The sequence below is a fragment of the Alligator mississippiensis genome, chromosome 3 (genome assembly GCF_030867095.1).
Source record: "Alligator mississippiensis isolate rAllMis1 chromosome 3, rAllMis1, whole genome shotgun sequence".
NCBI lineage: Eukaryota > Metazoa > Chordata > Crocodylia > Alligatoridae > Alligator > Alligator mississippiensis.
In genome coordinates this window covers 43515320-43533195 of record NC_081826.1, presented here as the reverse complement: position 1 = coordinate 43533195, position 17876 = coordinate 43515320, and the positions used below count along the sequence as shown (strand labels likewise).

General features: G+C 48.1%; 1 protein-coding gene across 5 annotated transcripts in view; it reads right to left on the bottom strand.

Annotated features, from left to right (window-relative positions):
- Nucleotides 1–17876, bottom strand: part of RAD54B (RAD54 homolog B) — a 114880-nt gene that overhangs the window by 96292 nt on the left and 712 nt on the right. For all 5 annotated transcript variants that reach the window (XM_019495726.1, XM_014611665.3, XM_014611666.3 and 2 more), the window contains exons 2-3: nt 10161–10305; nt 9006–9186 (exon numbers count right to left, since the gene is read on the bottom strand). In XM_019495726.1, coding sequence (XP_019351271.1) covers nt 9006–9186; nt 10161–10289 — 310 coding nt within the window. In that variant the 5' untranslated portion in view covers nt 10290–10305. The remainder of the gene's footprint in view (nt 1–9005; nt 9187–10160; nt 10306–17876) is intronic.

The window sequence follows — 17876 nt, the reverse complement described above, 5'->3', positions numbered from 1 at the left end:
CATACTGGATCTGGTATTGGCAACGGGAGATGGCTACCGATCTGGAGGTCCGCTACTATGTCATCTGGGGGACAGTGATCACCTAATAACAGAATTCACCATAAGACGGCAAGTGGGTAAGGTAACTAGTAGGGTGAAAGTGCTAGACTTTAGGAAAGCTGATTTCAATGAACTCAGGCGATTAGTCAAGGACGCACTGCAGAGTAGGAGATTTGAAGAGATGGAAGCCCAAGAAGGGTGGCTGTGCCTTAAGGAAACGATCCTTCGGGCACAATGCAAGACGATCCCCAAGCGAGGCAAAAGAGGGAAAGGGGCCAGGAGGCTTCCCTGGCTGACCAGAGAAATCCAGAGCAGCCTAAGGGACAAAAGGGGAGCACATAAAAAGTGGAAACAGGGAGAGATCACCAAAGATGAATATACCTCCTCTGCTCGTGCTTGTAGGGAGGCAGTTAGACGGGCCAAAGCTACCATGGAGCTGAGGATGGCAACCCAAGTAAAAGACAACAAGAAATTGTTTTTTAGATATATAGGGAGTAAAAGGAAGGCCCAGGGAGGAATAGGACCCCTGCTAAATGGGCAGAAACAATTGGTGACAGATAGGGGGGACAAGGCTGAACTCCTCAACGAGTTCTTTGCCTCAGTGTTCCTAAGTGAGGGACACGACAAGTCTCTCACTGGGGTTGTAGAGAGGCAGCAGTAAGGCGCCAGACTTCCATGCGTAGACCCTGAAATGGTGCAGAGTCACTTGGAGGAACTGGATGCCTTTAAGTCGGCAGGCCCGGATGAGCTCCATCCAAGGGTGCTGAAGGCACTGGCCGACATCACTGCAGAGCCACTGACGGGAATATTTGAAAGCTCGTGGTGCATGGGCCAAGTCCCGGAGGACTGGAAAAGGGCTAACGTGGTCCCCATTTTCAAAAAGGGGAGGAAGGAGGACCCGGGCAACTATAGACCTGTCAGTCTCACCTCCATCCTTGGCAAAGTCTTTGAAAAAATTATCAAGGCTCACATTTGTGAGAGCCCAGCAGGACAAATTATGCTGAGGGGAAATCAGCACGGGTTCGTGGCAGGCAGATTGTGCCTGACCAATCTAGTTTCTTTTTATGACCAGGTTACGAAACGCCTGGACACAGGAGGAGGGGTGGATGTCGTATACTTAGACTTCAGGAAGGCCTTCGATACGGTATCCCACCCCATACTGGTGAACAAGTTAAGAGGCTGTGACTTGGATGACTACACAGTCCGGTGGGTGGTGAATTGGCTGGAGGATCGCACCCAGAGAGTCGTGGTGGATGGGTCGGTTTCGACCTGGAAGGGTGTGGGCAGTGGGGTCCCGCAGGGCTCGGTCCTTGGACCGATACTCTTTAATGTCTTCATCAGTGACTTGGACGAGGGAGTCAAATGTACTCTGTCCAAGTTTGCAGATGACACAAAGCTATGGGGAGAAGTGGACACGCCGGAGGGCAGGGAACAGCTGCAAGCAGACCTGGACAAGTTGGACAAGTGGGCAGAAAACAACAGAATGCAGTTCAACAAGGAGAAATGCAAAGTGCTGCACCTAGGGAGGAAGAATGTAGGCACACCTACAGCCTAGGGAATGACCTGCTGGGTGGCACGGAAGTGGAAAGGGATCTTGGAGTCCTAGTGGACTCCAAGATGAACATGAGTTGGCAGCGTGACGAAGCCATCAAAAAAGCCAATGGTACTTTATAGTGCATCAGCAGATGCATGACGAATAGGTCCAAGGAGGTGATACTTCCCCTCTATCGGGCGCTGGTCAGACCGCAGTTGGAGTACTGCGTGCAATTCTGGGTGCCGCAATTCAAGAGGGATGCGGATAACCTGGAGAGAGTCCAGAGAAGGGCCACTCATATGGTTAAGGGCCTACAGACCAAGCCCTACAAGGAGAGACTAGAGAAACTGGATCTTTTCAGCCTCCGCAAGAGAAGGTTGAGAGGCAACCTTGTGGCTGCCTATAAGTTCATCACGGGGGCACAAAAGGGAATTGGTGAGTATTTATTCACCAAGGCGCCCCCGGGGGTTACAAGAAATAATGGCCACAAGCTAGCAGAGAGCAGATTTAGATTGGACATTAGGAAGAACTTCTTCACAGTTAGAGTGGCCAAGGTCTGGAATGGGTTCCCAAGGGAGGTGGTGCTCTCCCCTACCCTGGGGGTCTTCAAGAGGAGGTTAGATGAGCATCTAGCTGGGGTCATCTAGACCCAGCACTCTTTCCTGCTTATGCAGGGGGTCGGACTCAATGATCTATTGAGGTCCCTTCCGACCCTAACATCTATGAATCTATCTATGAATCTATATAAGCAACAGGCCTTGTAGAGTGTAAGATGCAGTCTTTTGTACTGAGGACTTCAAGATTGAAGAGTATATTTTTCTTGTACAGAAACAAAATATCTATAGTTAAAAGACACAGAAAGGGAATCTGGAGAACTACAGATCTATCAATGGAACCTCAAGAGCATGCAAAACTAACTGTTCCTTCCTGCAAATTCTGTTGTAAACCCATAGGATAAAAGTGGCTGCCCACCAAAAATATATCATACCAAATTAAAAAGATCTCCTTTTTTGATAATCAGGAAGGAAAATAAGTAGATCTAATCTACCAGCTCCTCAATAAAGCATGTGATATGATCACACACAGGAAATTAGTTCATGCTGCATGTCACAAACCCATCTGCAGGGGACCTCCAGAGCCCTGAGTTTCTCCCCTCTGTGCTGCCACCTATCCCAAGGCAACCTCAGTCTGTTCCTTGGGACAACTCCTTACCCCAGCAATGCTCAGAACAACTGCTCTTATACTGGATCTTGCAGACACAGCAAAAGACTCTCTGCCCACTCCAGGAGACCCACCTTTTTGGAATGAGAAGAAAGTATAGGTCCCCCTCTCTGTAGAGAGCACTATCCTGGAATGTTACTTGCCCAGAAATCACTCTTTCTACATGCAACCAGTAAGGAAGCAAAACAACACAAGGATTTATTACATAGGATAAAATAATTGTACCAAGGATGGTAATCATCTCTAAGTATGCATGCCTCAGTCCCCTAGCTAAACCATATCGATAAGCATAAAGACATATAAACAGTAGGCCATAATTTATAGTGATAACAGTAACATAAATGGATACAGCATAATACTGGCTTTCCAAAATGACCACACATGCCATACCAATAAAACACAGGAAAATATTCATGATACCCCACAAACCCCCTAATTATAGTGGAGGTTGTGACTGCAGAAAAGCACAACTTATTACAAGAATTATAACATGGGGAAGGAACTGGCTGAAAGGGAATCAACAATTGGTCGTGTTGAAAAGAACAGCTATGAGGATGGAGAAACATTACGACTGGAATTTCTCAAGAATCATGCTTATGACCCTTTGCTCAGAAAGCAGAAGTGTGCTGATAAAGTTGGTAATCACCATAAGCAGAGACAGAGCTTGAAATAGCATACAGGAAGAACTGAAAGACCTTGAAAGCTGATATATCAGAAATGGGATCAAATTCAACAGGACACGTTATGTGCTTAGTGACTAATAAGAAGTTCTGCTATAAACAAACGGAATTTCATCAATTGGGAGAGAAGAGGAGAAAGATCTACATGAACTCAATTTCAAGATAGTTATGAGCTATCATGTCACATACAAAAAAGCAAATGTCAATTTAAAATGTAAAAGTGGAGACAAGGAAGTATCAATGTCATTGTACAATACACTGCTGAGACCTAATCTGGACCATTTTGTACAATTCTGTTCATTCACATGCAAAACAAATTAATTAAGACTGGAACAAGTGCAGAGAAGAATTACTAGGATAATCAAGGGAAGGAGAGGGACTCTCTTACAAACTAAGAGTTAAAAAAAAAAGCTTCGCTTCTTTAGCCCAAAGGAACAAAGGCTGAGTTACTATCTCTAAACACATCAGAAAGGTAAACACCAGAAAGGGAATATAATTATTTAAATAGTAGGACAATGTTAGCACAAGAACAGAATTTAGACTGGAAACTAGAAAGTTTCTAACCACCAAAGGAATGAGAGAGGTATTTAGCTGTGTTAGTCTATACTGTTCAACTCTGCCTTGCCTTCCACCACAAAGAATGAGGAACCTTTCAATAGGAGCAGTGGCAGCAAGAAACTTGCCCGAGTTAGGTTATGGTTCAATTAGTTTATTAAACAGATTATATGATACAACTGCCAGCAACAACAAGGGACTGGGCTTGATGTCCAAAGATCACTTCCTGCCCTATAATCCTGGCTGAGAATAAATAAATTTCAACATCCAAAAATATTCCACTATGAGTGTGGGCACATGGCATGATGTACACACCTAGGTTAGGGATAGACATTACACAAAACCGGTTTAAGCGATCAGAAACTGGCTTAAACCTGTAACAGAACAGACACATTCAGTGCACGTAAACCAGTTTCAAAATGGCTGAAACCGGTCTGAGATAAACCTGCTTGAATGTCGTATCAGACTTAACAGACTGAGCTCAAACCGGTTTATGCAATGTCTGTCCCAGACCCCTTTCTGGTTTAAGTTAAACCAGACTCCTCCAGCATGCTCTCTGGGTGGGGCCCTGCTGTCTGCTCCAAAGCAGGGATGGCCCTGCCCCTTTACTCTCTAGCCCGAGCAGGGACCGGACGTGGTGAGACACTGGCCAGCATGGCCCTGTTAAGGCAAAGTGGGCAGGGATGGGGGTTAATTCTTCCCTCCTTCCCCACCACACCCAGGGTCTGCCTGACTGCTGGGGAGCAGAGGGGAGGGGGCTGCAGCGGTGGGACCTGGAGCTGGCAGACTGTGGCTACAGGGCAGAAGGGATGGAGGGAGGAGTTAACCCTTTTCCCTGCTGCCTTCACCTTAATGGGACCGTGCTGGGGCTGTGTTCTGTGCTGGAGGGGGGTGGGGGAACAGGGACTCTTCCCCCTCCTCCTCCTCCTCCCCTCAGGGTAGGGGACTGGGGCTCTGTGTGGCACTGGAGGGGGACTCCTGCTCCTCCTCCCCCCCCCCCAAAACATAGGGTGGGGAGGGGGGCTCTGCAGGGCTGCCCAGCTCCGGAGGGGAACTCTTCCCCCTGCTCCTCTCCACCCCACTTGGGGGGGGACGGGGGGGGACACTCTTCCCCCCCACTCCATCACCATGGGGCAGGGAGGAGGGGCTCTGTGCAGTGCTGCCTGGCTCAGCTGGAGTGTGGGGAGAAGCTGTAACTGAGCCACAGCTGCCAGGGGTTGGCCCTGCCTCTGCGGGCCGGGCTGGCCTGGCTCACATGGTGGGGCTGGGCTGCGGGGGTGTGGCCATCCCCAGCAGCTGCAGCTCATCAATGGGGGGACTGAGCCCAGCCAGCAGCACAGTCAGCTGGGCAGAGAGCTAGCTGGGCAAAGATTGAATCAATTCAGGCTCGGGCTTTTTGAATGTCTGTCCCTAGCCCTACTGTTGTGTTTTGCCTTGGAAATCAGGAGTAACTATACACTAGTTTAAGTTATACCTGGCATACAGTGTGTGTGTCCACAACTCTAATCAATTCCATCCCAGAAAACCTTGCTTTGCATTTGGCCAATAACAGTCACTCAGTGTTCCTCCACCTAATGGCAAGGGACTGTAATAGCATCAGTAACACAGCTAGCTAGGAAGTCAGTGGTCTGTCGTGTAACTTGTATTTGTTTATAAATGCATTTTGTTTCTATACCCTATAATAGGAACAATTTTTTTGCCAGATTTCTTAGTTATAACTATTTTGATTTTACATTTTCCCTGCTCTTCTCATGGTATATTTATTGGATTTAATACATCCATTAAAGATTTGCCCTGAAGATCATATACTGTAATCCTTTTAGTCTGAACTGAGTTTACAATAGGGTAATGCTAATCTATTTTTTTCTTTTAGGATTTACTGCTTAATTTAATAGTCATGTGTGATATAAACATACTTCTAAAGATTTCTTCCCTCATCTGCACTTCAAATATTGAATTTTTAGATGTTGCACAGTTATTTTTATTCTTTCATAAAAACAGTGGTAAATCTTTTTTGGAGAGCTGGAATAGCTATTCAGGTACCGGTTGCTAGGGCGACTAGAGGGAGCCAGTTACCTACACCTGCTAGCAGTCAGCTGACCAGAAGGGGAGGGCCTGGCTCCCATTTAAACACCACAACTGAGGCCAGGGAGGCAGTTCCCTCCTGGCTGCCAAAGGGGAAGGAGTTTTCCTAGAACAACCAAAGAGAAGAGGCCTGGCTGCAGGAACAGCTTCTGTCACTGTGGAGGGATGGAGTATTTCCCGGTAGGGTGAATGTTGTTATAGCCAGGCAGCTCAAGTTTACGTTATAGCCCAGGGGCTTGTGTTTTGTTTGTTGTTTGATACCGGTGGTTTGAGTGAGGCTATTAGGGGTTGGAGGAGGCCTCACAGGGGACCCACGGCATTGTGGGAACCCCAGCCCGGGGGGGGGGCAGCGAGAAGCCCTGGGGGCGGGCACAGACCCCTGGCGCCAGTGAGGCGCGATCTTAAAGAAGCCAGGGAGCTCTGGTGCGCCTGTGGTGCATCTTGGTGTTGGTAGTTTTTGGGGGGGTTTTTTGTGGTCTGGGAGGCTGTGGGCTCGGGGTCGTCCCCTAGTTTTGGGCTTGTGACCCTCCAGCTGTGGGGCTGGCACCCAAGCCTCTAGGCCAGGTTCCAGATTGGAGCAGGAAAAGGGGCCACGGGCCTCAAGACAATAGAAAAGGCTAGAGCCTCGGCATCAAACCCTGTTTAGTGGGTTTAGATGGGGAGGCCTAACTAGAGAAAATTGGGTCAGTCTCACATAGAGGAAAGTCCCCAATGTACCCAATACAATAGGCAGCCTTCCACTCACAAGAACATCATCATAATTTCCATCAAGACGTGGCAGGTGAGTATAGGGCGGGACATAAGAACCCTAAAGAAGGATCCAAGGGCGCTCCATGCAAGGCGCAGAGTACTAGGAAGATAGCACTGGGAAGGGCGACCTGTTTCACCCCCCAAAGACTTACAAGCAAGACACTGCTCTCCAAGCTGCCGGGCTGCATTCCTGACCATGTGCTGATCTGATAAGCCACCGATTATATTGGTGCTCCTCTGAAGAATTCCATGAAAAGTGTCTACTTACACCAAGTTTCAAAGAATATATAATTTATTTAAATGTTCAATTCAGATTGATAAACACTAATTTTCTGGTTCTCGCTTGTAGATTGTTCAAAGCAAACTTCTTCATTAACGTAAAGTAGGGGTGGGCAATTAAGAAGTGAGCTGGGTGAGCTTTTGGAGGCTGGGGGGATGGTGGTGGGTGACAGCTGGCCCAGCTGCCTGTGAACCCTAGTCTGTCTGGCCTGCACCTATCAACAGAGTGTTGGACAGAGTGGGCAGGCAGGGTCTCCATGGAGACCAGCTTGGGCCCCCCACAGGTCGGCAGGGAGCGGCATTTGGGAGTGGGATGGATGGGCAGGACCAGAATCAGGGGGGGGACACAACGCGGGGCTGGGATCGTAAGGAGGTGACAGTGAAGGGCTGGGAGCTGGGGCAAATAACTGCAATCTGCTCCCCACACGTCTCTGTGACAGAAGCCAGTTCTGTAGGTAGGGACACGCAGGGAGCAAATAACAGGCTTGTCCCAGGCCCCGGCCTAACACTGTCACTGCCCCACAATCCCAGCCCCAGCTCCTCGAACTGCTCTTTGCCTGCCCTCAGCCCCATCCCATTCACCCAGCCAAGTGTGCCCTGCCTGTGGGAGCCCCAAGTCAGTCTCCATGGAAACACTGCCTATTCAACTCCTTCGTTGGGGTCGTGGGGTGGTAGACAGTGTGAGGCCAAGAACACAAGGAGGTGACAGTGTGGGATTGGGGCCCAGGGCAAAGCCGAAATCCACTCCTCACACGTACCTGTGATGGGAACCAGTTCTGCAAGCAGGGATATGTGGGGAGCAAATCACAGGTCTGCCCCAGGCCCAGGCCCAATGGTGTCACTGCACCACAATACAAGTCCCGGCCCCGCACCTCACTCCCTACCCACCCACAGCCCATCCCATCCACCCAGCCAAGTGTGCCCTGCCTGCAGGGGTCCCAAGTTAGTCTCCAGAGACCCCACCTGCTCAACTGCTCCATCCAGCACCCCCAGGAGTGGATGTAGGGCAAATGGGATGGGGTGCCCAGGCAGCAGCGGAGATACTGGCAGCAGCAGCCAGGCAGGCCACAGGGGCTTGCCAATGAGCCAAGTCTGGTCGTCATTTTGCCCCCGCCCTGCTGCATACCTGGGGGCAGTGGGACCAGCAACATGCGCCATTCCCCAGAATGCCCTATGGGGTGGGCAAGGCCAAGAGACCCACTGCAGGCTGAACAAAATACCTTAGCGGGCCAGATATGGCCCATGAGCCATATTTTGCCCACCCCGACCTAAACAAACCAATGTAGGTGTACAACATCAAGCACAAGCTTCTGTCACTTGTTTCAAGTGAAATTCACCAGTTTAACCAGCAATTACAGTAAGATGCAGATGGAATGATTCTTTCTAAATCACTTCCAAACTTAGTCTTAAGAAGACCTAAATCCCTAAAAAAATGTTCAGTCCAATTAATATTGTATATTTTTCAAAATATATATTTTTTAATAATAAAGTTAGGCCAACTTCTTGCATTAACAGTTTTGTCAAACATGAGTTCATCACACAGTTTTGGAGATAAACCAAAAAGAAGCAGTAATGAATTGCCTGGATCTGCCCCCCTCCTCTATATATTCTTCACAAAGACCACAAAAGTGTTACAAAAGGTGGCACTACCAACTGGTCTCCAACACCTGCTAGATCAAAAATGGGGGTGAAAAAAAAGGAAAAAATGGATTTAAATAACTTTTTTTGGTAGTACAACACAATGCTACCAATAGAAGACTTCTAGCATTTATATACCATGTAATTAAATGTAGTAATAAATTAGTCTTGTGTTCCCCAAATTGCTCCACTGGAGTAATTTTTAAAAGTGTGTATTATCTTACCTGCATTGAGTCTATTTACTGCCTTCATTTCAACTGCCTTATGCTTATTTTCTCCATTAGCTTTTTCCATTGAACTTATTTCTCCAACAAATTCCACAGCTTTTGTAGAACTTATATTTAGTCCATGTGTTCCAGAAAGAGCCCTTGTAAGTCCAAGGCCACTCTGTTGTTTCTCTCTACCCTACAGAGAGAAAAAACACATCCAGAAGAGAATTCTCTCATAACACAGATTTTCCCGATAAATATGCAGCTGTTCATAACACAGAAAACACCAGAATTTAGATATACATTAGGTTTAACATTTTGCATCTTATGATTTCAAGACAATAATTAGATACAAACTGCATCCAAACTCCCACACTTCTCCACAAGTTTCAAAGTTTGGCAATACAGGCTAAGATAAATCATTCCTTTTCTATGACATCTATGCAAGTCATTGTGATCCAAATACTACTACTGCCAGCCTTTAATTACAACAAGCAACCCCATTGACTGCCCTGGCAACTAGTGGGAAGTAGATTTTTCATAATAAGGCAGGCAAAACCAGGTGAGTGTGTACACACACGCACGCAAAAAACCCCACACTTCTAATATAAAATAGCTATGCACAAGAAATAACATCACCTGCTTATGAACTCAGTTCAAAGGTTTCTGCAATTTAAACTATGACATACTGAGTTTTCTGATATTAGAGGCTAAAACATCTGAATCCTTATTAACAACACTTACTCAACACACCAACATTTTTAAATTACAGTTCTTGACAAGTGACTTTGTTTTTCTGAAATGGTTTTTGCCAGGGCATTCCAAACATTCTACAGGCAGCAATGACCCAGTAATCCAAAACCCAGGCCAATATTGTAATCCATACTTTGACTACAATGGGACTTGTATACGATCTGTATTCTGATTACTTTTACCCAAGTGTTGTAAAGCACCTTACTACTACATTCTCTTCCCCACTAATGTGAACAGGTCCTAGTTATAGAACAGAAGACAAGGTTCAGCTTGAGTAAAGATATCAGGTTCCGAACAGTTAAGATTACTTGTGTGATTAAGGACTATTCGTTGTAGGCAGACATCTCAGACTTCAGTAACAGTGCTACGTATACATATATGTTATCCCGCTGCATTCTTCTTTTTTACGTCTACTACCTTAATTTCTGGGCCCAGTTGTTCTACTTCTTTCTCCAGACAGATTGTATTCTTGTTTCCTGGAGGTATAAACCTTGGCTTTTTTGCCGAGTTTCCTAGCAGTTGACTTGGAGCTGCTGATCGCCTCATATTCAATCCTGCCAATCTGAAAAACATCAAATACAGAAGGTGGGGGGTTTTTGGCAATACAGCATAACAGCAAAAGCATTTTAATGAATCGCTCTATAAATGCTTCTTAAAAATTAAAATATATCAATCATTTCCAAACAGAAATATTTGTTCTCAGATCCAACAGAATAAAAGTAACAAAACTAATGTAATCATTTTTTTAAAAATGTGTGCTCATATCATAAATTAAAGGACTAAGCTAGTAAATGACATTTTTCCTGATTTATACCATATAAATCCTGCTTTACTATTTCCTTATTCTATCACTGACTAGAAGAGAAGTGTAGGAATTACTTTTCTACAAATTATACAGAGATGTTAGACTATAAAAAGAAAGATTTTTGAAAACAGAAATTACTCTTCTGCCCTTCACAGCTAATCTTGAAAATTCAATTCTAGTACACACAAGAGCTGAAAGGGACAATGAAATAACAGAGTAAACCTTGGTTTCTCACAGGTTATTTTATAACTAGGTATCTGAAATAATTTGTTAAAAATTACTTGACAACTACTGATCAAGAATATAATGAATCATAACATCTACAGAATTATGCTATGCTATCTATTGGGAACAAGACATAGACAATGCTTTTAATGGCTACTGTATATTCAAATAATATTTTTTGCACTGTTCTGCACCCCAGTGGCCTGTCAGCCACACAACAAGCTGTCTAAGAAAATGTATACAAGAGCTGCAAAGCAGGATAATTTAAAAAAGACACGCTAAAATTATAAACGTAGCTGACTGCTTTTTAATTGTGTTGTACCTAGCTTGCAGCCAGAAAGAATATATGAAGTTGTTAGCAGACTCCATCTCACAAAAGAATGATCCTTATTTGTTTTTGACCCTGCATGGTTATTTGTGTATGTAGATGCATTATCAGGGGTTTTCATTTTAATTCATTTAATGCTCAAACATTCTTCAGGTTTTGCAAGTCTTCTATAGCTCTACTGATGCAATCTAAACACTCTGGTTGTACTTTCAAGACCAATTCCCCAACTTCAGTTCCCTTATTGCTATTACATTAAATTTAGAGGATGTCATGAGCAAGTGTCTATTTGCATCTATGGAAAACATTAGGTCAGTGGTCTCCAACCTTTTTAAAGTAGGAGATCACCTTTGGCATTTAATAGCAACTCAAGATCTACTGTGCACCACCGCTGCACCCCCCCGCCCGCCCCCACCGCCATCAGGTAAGTGTGTGGGGAGGGAAGAGGGGGCAGATCAAGTCAGAGGGAGAAAAAATTATCTGGGGGCCTGCCTTCCCAGCAGGCAAGTCTCACCCAGCTGGGGGCCAATGTAATTTACACCTGCTCCTGCCTCTGTGGCACTGTCCCTCACCGCAGGGGCCTCAATCTAGCCCCCACCCCTTCCCCACAGACTGACCTGCTGGGCTGGGGCACGCACATGCAAGTACACGGGCACCTAGCCCCCCACCCTAGCCTTGGATCAACTTCAAGAGGCTCCGAAATCTATCGCAAGAGGCTAGGAGATCTACCAATGGATTGAAATCCACTGGTTCACAGAATCATAGAAGTAGGGTCGGAAGGGACCTTGTAGATCTTCAAGTCTGACCCCCTGCCTGGGCAGGAGGAAAACTGAGCTCTAATGACCCCAGCCAGGTAGGCATCAAGCCTCTTCTTAAAGACCCCCAGGGTAGGAGCCAGCACCACTTCCCTTGGAAGTTGGTTCCCGATCCTAGCCGCCTTAACTGTGAAGTAGTTCTTACGGATGTCTAATCTAAACCTACTCTCCAAAAACTTGTGGCCGTTATTCCTTGTTATCCCAGGGGGCGCTAGGGGAAACAAGTTCTCCCCCAAACCCTTCAGGTACCCCCTAGTGAGTTTATAGAAGGTCACCTGGTCCCCCCTCAGCCTTCTCTTGTGAAGGCTGAACAGGTTCAGGTCCCGTAGCCTCTCATTGTAGGGTCTGCCCTGCTGTTCCCGGATCATGCAGGTGGCCCTCCTCTGGACCCTCTCCATGTTGTCCACATCCCTCTTGAAGTGGGGTACCCAGAACTGGACACAGTACTCCAGCTGTGGCCTGACCAGTGTCGTGTAGAGGGGGAGGATCACCTCCTTGGCCCTACTTGAGATGTACCTGTGGATGCACGATAAGGTCTGGTTAGCCCTGCCGACCGTGACCTCGCTTTGTCGGCCCATGTTCATCTTGGAGTCAGTAGTGATTCCAAGATCCCTTTCTGCCTCCACGCTCTCAAGAAGCAAGTTTTCCATCTTATAAGCGTGTTGCCGGTTACTACTGCCCAAGTGCAGCACCCTGCACTCGTCCATATTGAAACGCATCCTGTTTTTGTTAGCCCACCCCTGCAACCTATCCAGGTCTTTCTGCAGTCTTTTCCTCCCTACTAGCGTGTCCACCTCACCCCAGATTTTGGTATCATCAGCAAATTTAAACAGGTTGCTTTTCACCCCATCATCCAAATCACTGATAGAGAAATTGAACAGCGTAGGCCCAAGGACCGAGCCCTGGGGGACTCCACTGCCCACTTCCCCCCAGGTCGAATATGACCCATCCACCACCACCCTCTGAGTACGACCCTTCAGCCAATTTGCAATCTATCTGACTGTGTAGGCATCAATGCCACAGTCGCCTAGTTTTTTAATGAGGATGGGGTGGTCAACAGTGTCAAAGGCCTTGCTGAATTCCAGAAAGACTACATCCACGGCGATACCTGCATCCAATGCTTTTGTGACCTGATCATAAAAGGCAATCAGGTTGGTCTGACATGACCTGCCCCTAATGAAACCGTGCTGGTTGCCCTTGAGCATCATCCCTGATGCCAGCCCATCACAGATGTGCTCCTTGATGATCTTCTCAAAGAGTTTCCCCAGGATTGAGGTAAGACTGACGGGCCTACAGTTGCCCGGGTCCTCCCTCCTCCCTTTTTTAAAGATGGGGACTACATTGGCTATCTTCCAATCATCTGGCACCTGGCAGCTGGTGAACACTGCATTAGGTTTACTGCATTTTTGCTTTTTAAAACGTAAAAAAGAATAAATAGAGTAAGCAAAACTTATTACAAGCAAAGGTTCTTGTTTTTATTCAAATCATGTGATATTTAATATAAAGACAACACCTGTATGTAAAAACCCATATGGATGTTTAGGGTGTCACTGAGCAAACTGAACAGTAGGCCTTGCGAAGCAGCAAGTATTCAATTTGGCCGATTCGGAGGAACAATGATTCGATTTGGTGATTCAAATCACTGTCCCAATTTGATTCGGAGATTTGGCTGACAAATTGGGCCGAACAGCGGCAATGCGTATGGGGTGCACATGCGCCCCTTGAGAGCGCTGGTGCACCCCCTGACAGCCAGAGTTCCCTGCTTCGGCGACGGGCAGGGGGCAGGCAGGAGCACTACAGGGTCCCCCTGAGAGCGCCAACCAGGGAGTGGGAGCGCCAGGACAAGCGATCCCTGTGGCACTTCCAGGTCGGTGCAATCGGCCATGGGGGACCCATCTTCCCCTGGTCGCTGTGGGGGCAAGTACCCACCCTGACTCAGGAGGCACCAGTCACCCATGCGGCCGAATCTCACCCCCCCTCCAACGCCCCCCCACATTGACTGCCTAGCCCGGCCCCAACGTCCCAGCAGTTAAAAAAAGCCTCACACTCACCAGCTGCAGCAGCAGTCTGGAAGCTGGGGCCGCTTGGGCTAAGCGCTGCCGGCCTCCAGGTGACTGCTGGAGCCACCCCAGCTCTGGGACAGCACACGGAGCCCTGCCGAGCCACGCTGCACCTATACAATGCAACAGCTGCCACATGGGTCCCAAGAAGGGAAGGCAATTTCTGCTGCTCCACACTACATGGGGGGGGGAGGGGGAGGGCTGTGCCACAAGACCCCAGAGGCCCCGATCGCTGGTGCTGCAGCTGGTGAGTGCGGGGGTGTTTTTGTTTTGTTTTTTTAAAGTGCCGGAATGCTGGGGCCGGGCAAGGCAACAACAGGGGATGGGGCTGGGTGGGGGTCCCTCCATGGTCCCCTCCCCCCTTAGCCAGCCCCCTACTCCCTACTTACCGGCATGGAGTCTGGGTCCAGCTCCCTGCAGCGGCAAACAGGGACTGCCTGAATCAATGGATTCAGAGGCTCTCAATTCAGTTCAGATTTGGAGATTTGGCCCCCAAATCACGCTGAATCTCCTCCAAATCAAATCAGCTACCAAAGCTTCAACCCTACTGAACAGGTATGTTAGGTTCTAGTTCTGTTAGACTCATTTCATTGTTGATCCCCTTCAAATGACAGTCCAAATAGCTAACAAGAGCTGTATTAAGGTACTTACTAACCTCAAGCTAAGAACATCTTTCAACCTATAATTACTGGTAACTGAGAGGGTATGGACTGCAGTGATCACTCTTAAACATGTCCTACCTCTCCTGTCTTACATCTGAGCGCGCCACGTCCAGCATGCAGGGCAGGTCCAGTGCATGCTGTGTGCAACATGTGGGTCAATTTGGGACCCAGAGGAAGCAACAGAGGTTGGACAGTGGGGCTCCATGGGCCAGATCCTTGCTACTTGGTGAGGTGGGCCTTTTTTCTGATCCAATATGACAGTTCTTATTAATTTCTGAATTTTTCTCTGTCTCATACAGGATTCTCAAAACATTCTGCAAAAGGAAGCACTGGAGCCCTCTGCAAAAGGAAGTCACTAATTTCCTCATATGGATAGACAAGTAATCAATATTAGATCTTTTTGGACAGGATCAGCATATGCGTAACTTGAGTCTAGTTTCTCTGCCATTTGTCTCATCTGGCTCAGAAACTTCCCAGGCATACATTATCATCACTGGGTTACAATTTTGTCTAAAAGGTGCATTGAAATTAAGCACACCATGCTCAGAAGGTTTACACTGCAATTCTAGACAACAGGTGAACCGTACACTTATGCATAACTAGGGTCAACTGCAGACCAGGGTTGTCTACCATACAAGCATCCAGACGCCACACACCCTGCAGGTTACACTATTAGGGGTTATACCAGGGGGGGCCATGGGTCCCCAGGGCCCCACACTGTATGCCCCCCATGCTGCAGAGTGCATGTTTCTGCTGCACTGCACACATGGTTACCTCCCCTCACTGCATATCGCCATGCTATACCCCACCACTGCACTGTACAATGTGTGGTGCCTGGGTGTACAGAACATTGCCCTGCTGCACCATATGCCCCTGCCTCTAGTGCAGTAGTCACCAACCAGTCAATCGCGATTGACTGTCAGAGGCTCCACTATTGACTAATCTCAGTCTGGGGAGGCTGAGCACATGCATGATCTCAGTCTGGCGGGACTGAGTGCAACTGTCAGAGGCTCCATGTCCTGCCATTGGGTGGGCAGGGGGCAAGCCTCAGCCCAGTGGCGAGACACATGTGGCCTTGTGCCACTCCCAGAATAGCTGCAGTGGGGCTTGGAGTGCAAAGTCCAGTGTGCAACAGCAGCTGCCTCCACCCTGCATACAGATCGGGGAGGGCACGTATCCCCCAGGTGTCCACCGGGATGCATGTAGTGGCTGGAGCCTCCCCACCCCACACCTGGATAAGCCTCCTGGGCTCCAATTGTCCCACCACCCAGCCCAGGCAGGACCACACTCACCCCAGCACCTGCCCCTACCCCCCTCCCTCCCTCATTGCAGGGGCCTCGATTTGCTCCCCCCCACTTGCAGGGGGGAGAGGTGCGATAGATCCTAGGTTGCACTTTAATTCACAAAGGGATCTGGTACTTAAAAAGGTTGGAGACCACTGCTTTAGTGGTACCGCGCTTTTCCCACCCCCCCAGCGGTACCATATATCAGTACCACCATGCACGCCCTCCCCACCATTGCACTTCATGTCCCTCCCCATCACTGCACAGTGCCTCCTCCCTCCCCCACTACAGTGCATGCCTAAGCAGCCCTCTGCTGCTGCATCACTCCACTGCATGTGCCTCCCTCCACTACATCACACACCACTTCCCCCCCACTGCACCATGTGTCCAGGTACCCCCCATCCCCCCTCACTACTGAACGATAAGCCTTTTCACCTCACTGAACTGAGCAACACCACACTGCACCACACACTGCTCCCTAACTCCCCCCCCACCCACAACAACACCAGTGCCCAAGTGCCCTCACTCATCTTCAGCTCCCCAGCCACAGTCTCCCCTGCTGCATTTCACCTTAAGGCTCTTTCAGCAATGCAGGCTGTACCATGCTGCAGGAAGGAGAAGCTGGAGGGGAAAAGGAGCCCAGAGTCCCTGGCTGCTTCTGTAGCTGAAGCAATGGGAAAAGTGGTGGCCAGGTGGTAGCCCAGGGCCACAATGTAACCCCCCATGGACTGCATGAAGCCCACAGGTCACCAGCTGGAAAGTCCTGTTGTAGCCCAATAATAGGCAACATCCAAAATAGGCATAAATGCCATTTGAATTGCAATGACCCAAACCTGACCCACACACCTGGGTGGCAGTAAGTCCCACCTCTCAGCTTTCTGGTGAAATTGCAAAAGTCAATCTGGAAAGTTTGCCTTATAGACGACATGCACATTAGTTGTGAAAGAGAGATCCCAAAACTTCCATTCCAATGAAAGGCCCAAAAAGTTAACTTTCCTCCCAGGCTTCGCTTTGCTACCACAATAAGTTAGGACAAGGCTGTCAAAAAAGGCCTCTTCTGTGGCTGGAGGGCCTGAGTTGTGAGCTGCTAATGAAAAGGCTGGCAGTTCAAGTCTGGGTGTGGGCAAATAAGTGTAAGTCTCAATTTATTTCAGCAAGAGAAGGCTGAGAGGGGGAGCTGGTGACCATCTATAAACTTACTAGGAGGGACCAGAAGGGTTTGGGGGAGACCTTGTTTCCCCTAGTGCCCCCCAGGATAACAAGGAATAATGGCCACCAGTTGTTGGAGAGTAGGTTTAGATTAGACATTCATAGGAACTACTTCACAGTCAGGGCGGCTAGGATCTGGAACCAACTTCCAAGGGAAGTGGTGCTGGCTCCTACCCTGGGGGTCTTTAAGAAGAGGCTTGATGCCTACCTGGCTGGGGTCACTTGAACCCACTTTTCTTCCTGCCCAGGCAGGGGGTCGGACTTGAAGATCTACAAGGTCCCTTCCGACCCTACTTCTATGATTCTACGAAAGACACAGCCAATGGGCCAGATCTGACCTGTAGAGTCCGACACACAGGCAGCCCTGTGGGCTTGATGGTCTCCAATCCGCACTGCATGCAGCATGTACTAGCTTTAGACCCATGAGCTGCATGCAGTGCATGGAGCCCATCTAGCACAGACACCCCGGAATTAGGATTGTCCAGGATTGAAATTAAGCACACCATGAAATTAAGGGCCAAATTCAAATTAAGGGACGAATTTCCAATGAGGAACCACAGTCCTTAACTGACAATAAATGTGGACTGGTCAGAAAAGCACGCAGCACCAGTGTACAAAGCTGCTTCTTGCCAGTTCCTCAGACTGGCGTATCGGACTCATAAGAGGATCACAGGCCTTACACCCGCAGAGCAACAGTTAGCCCCCCTTGCTCTTAGAGGGGGCTATTGGGTACTCATCAGCTGAGCTCG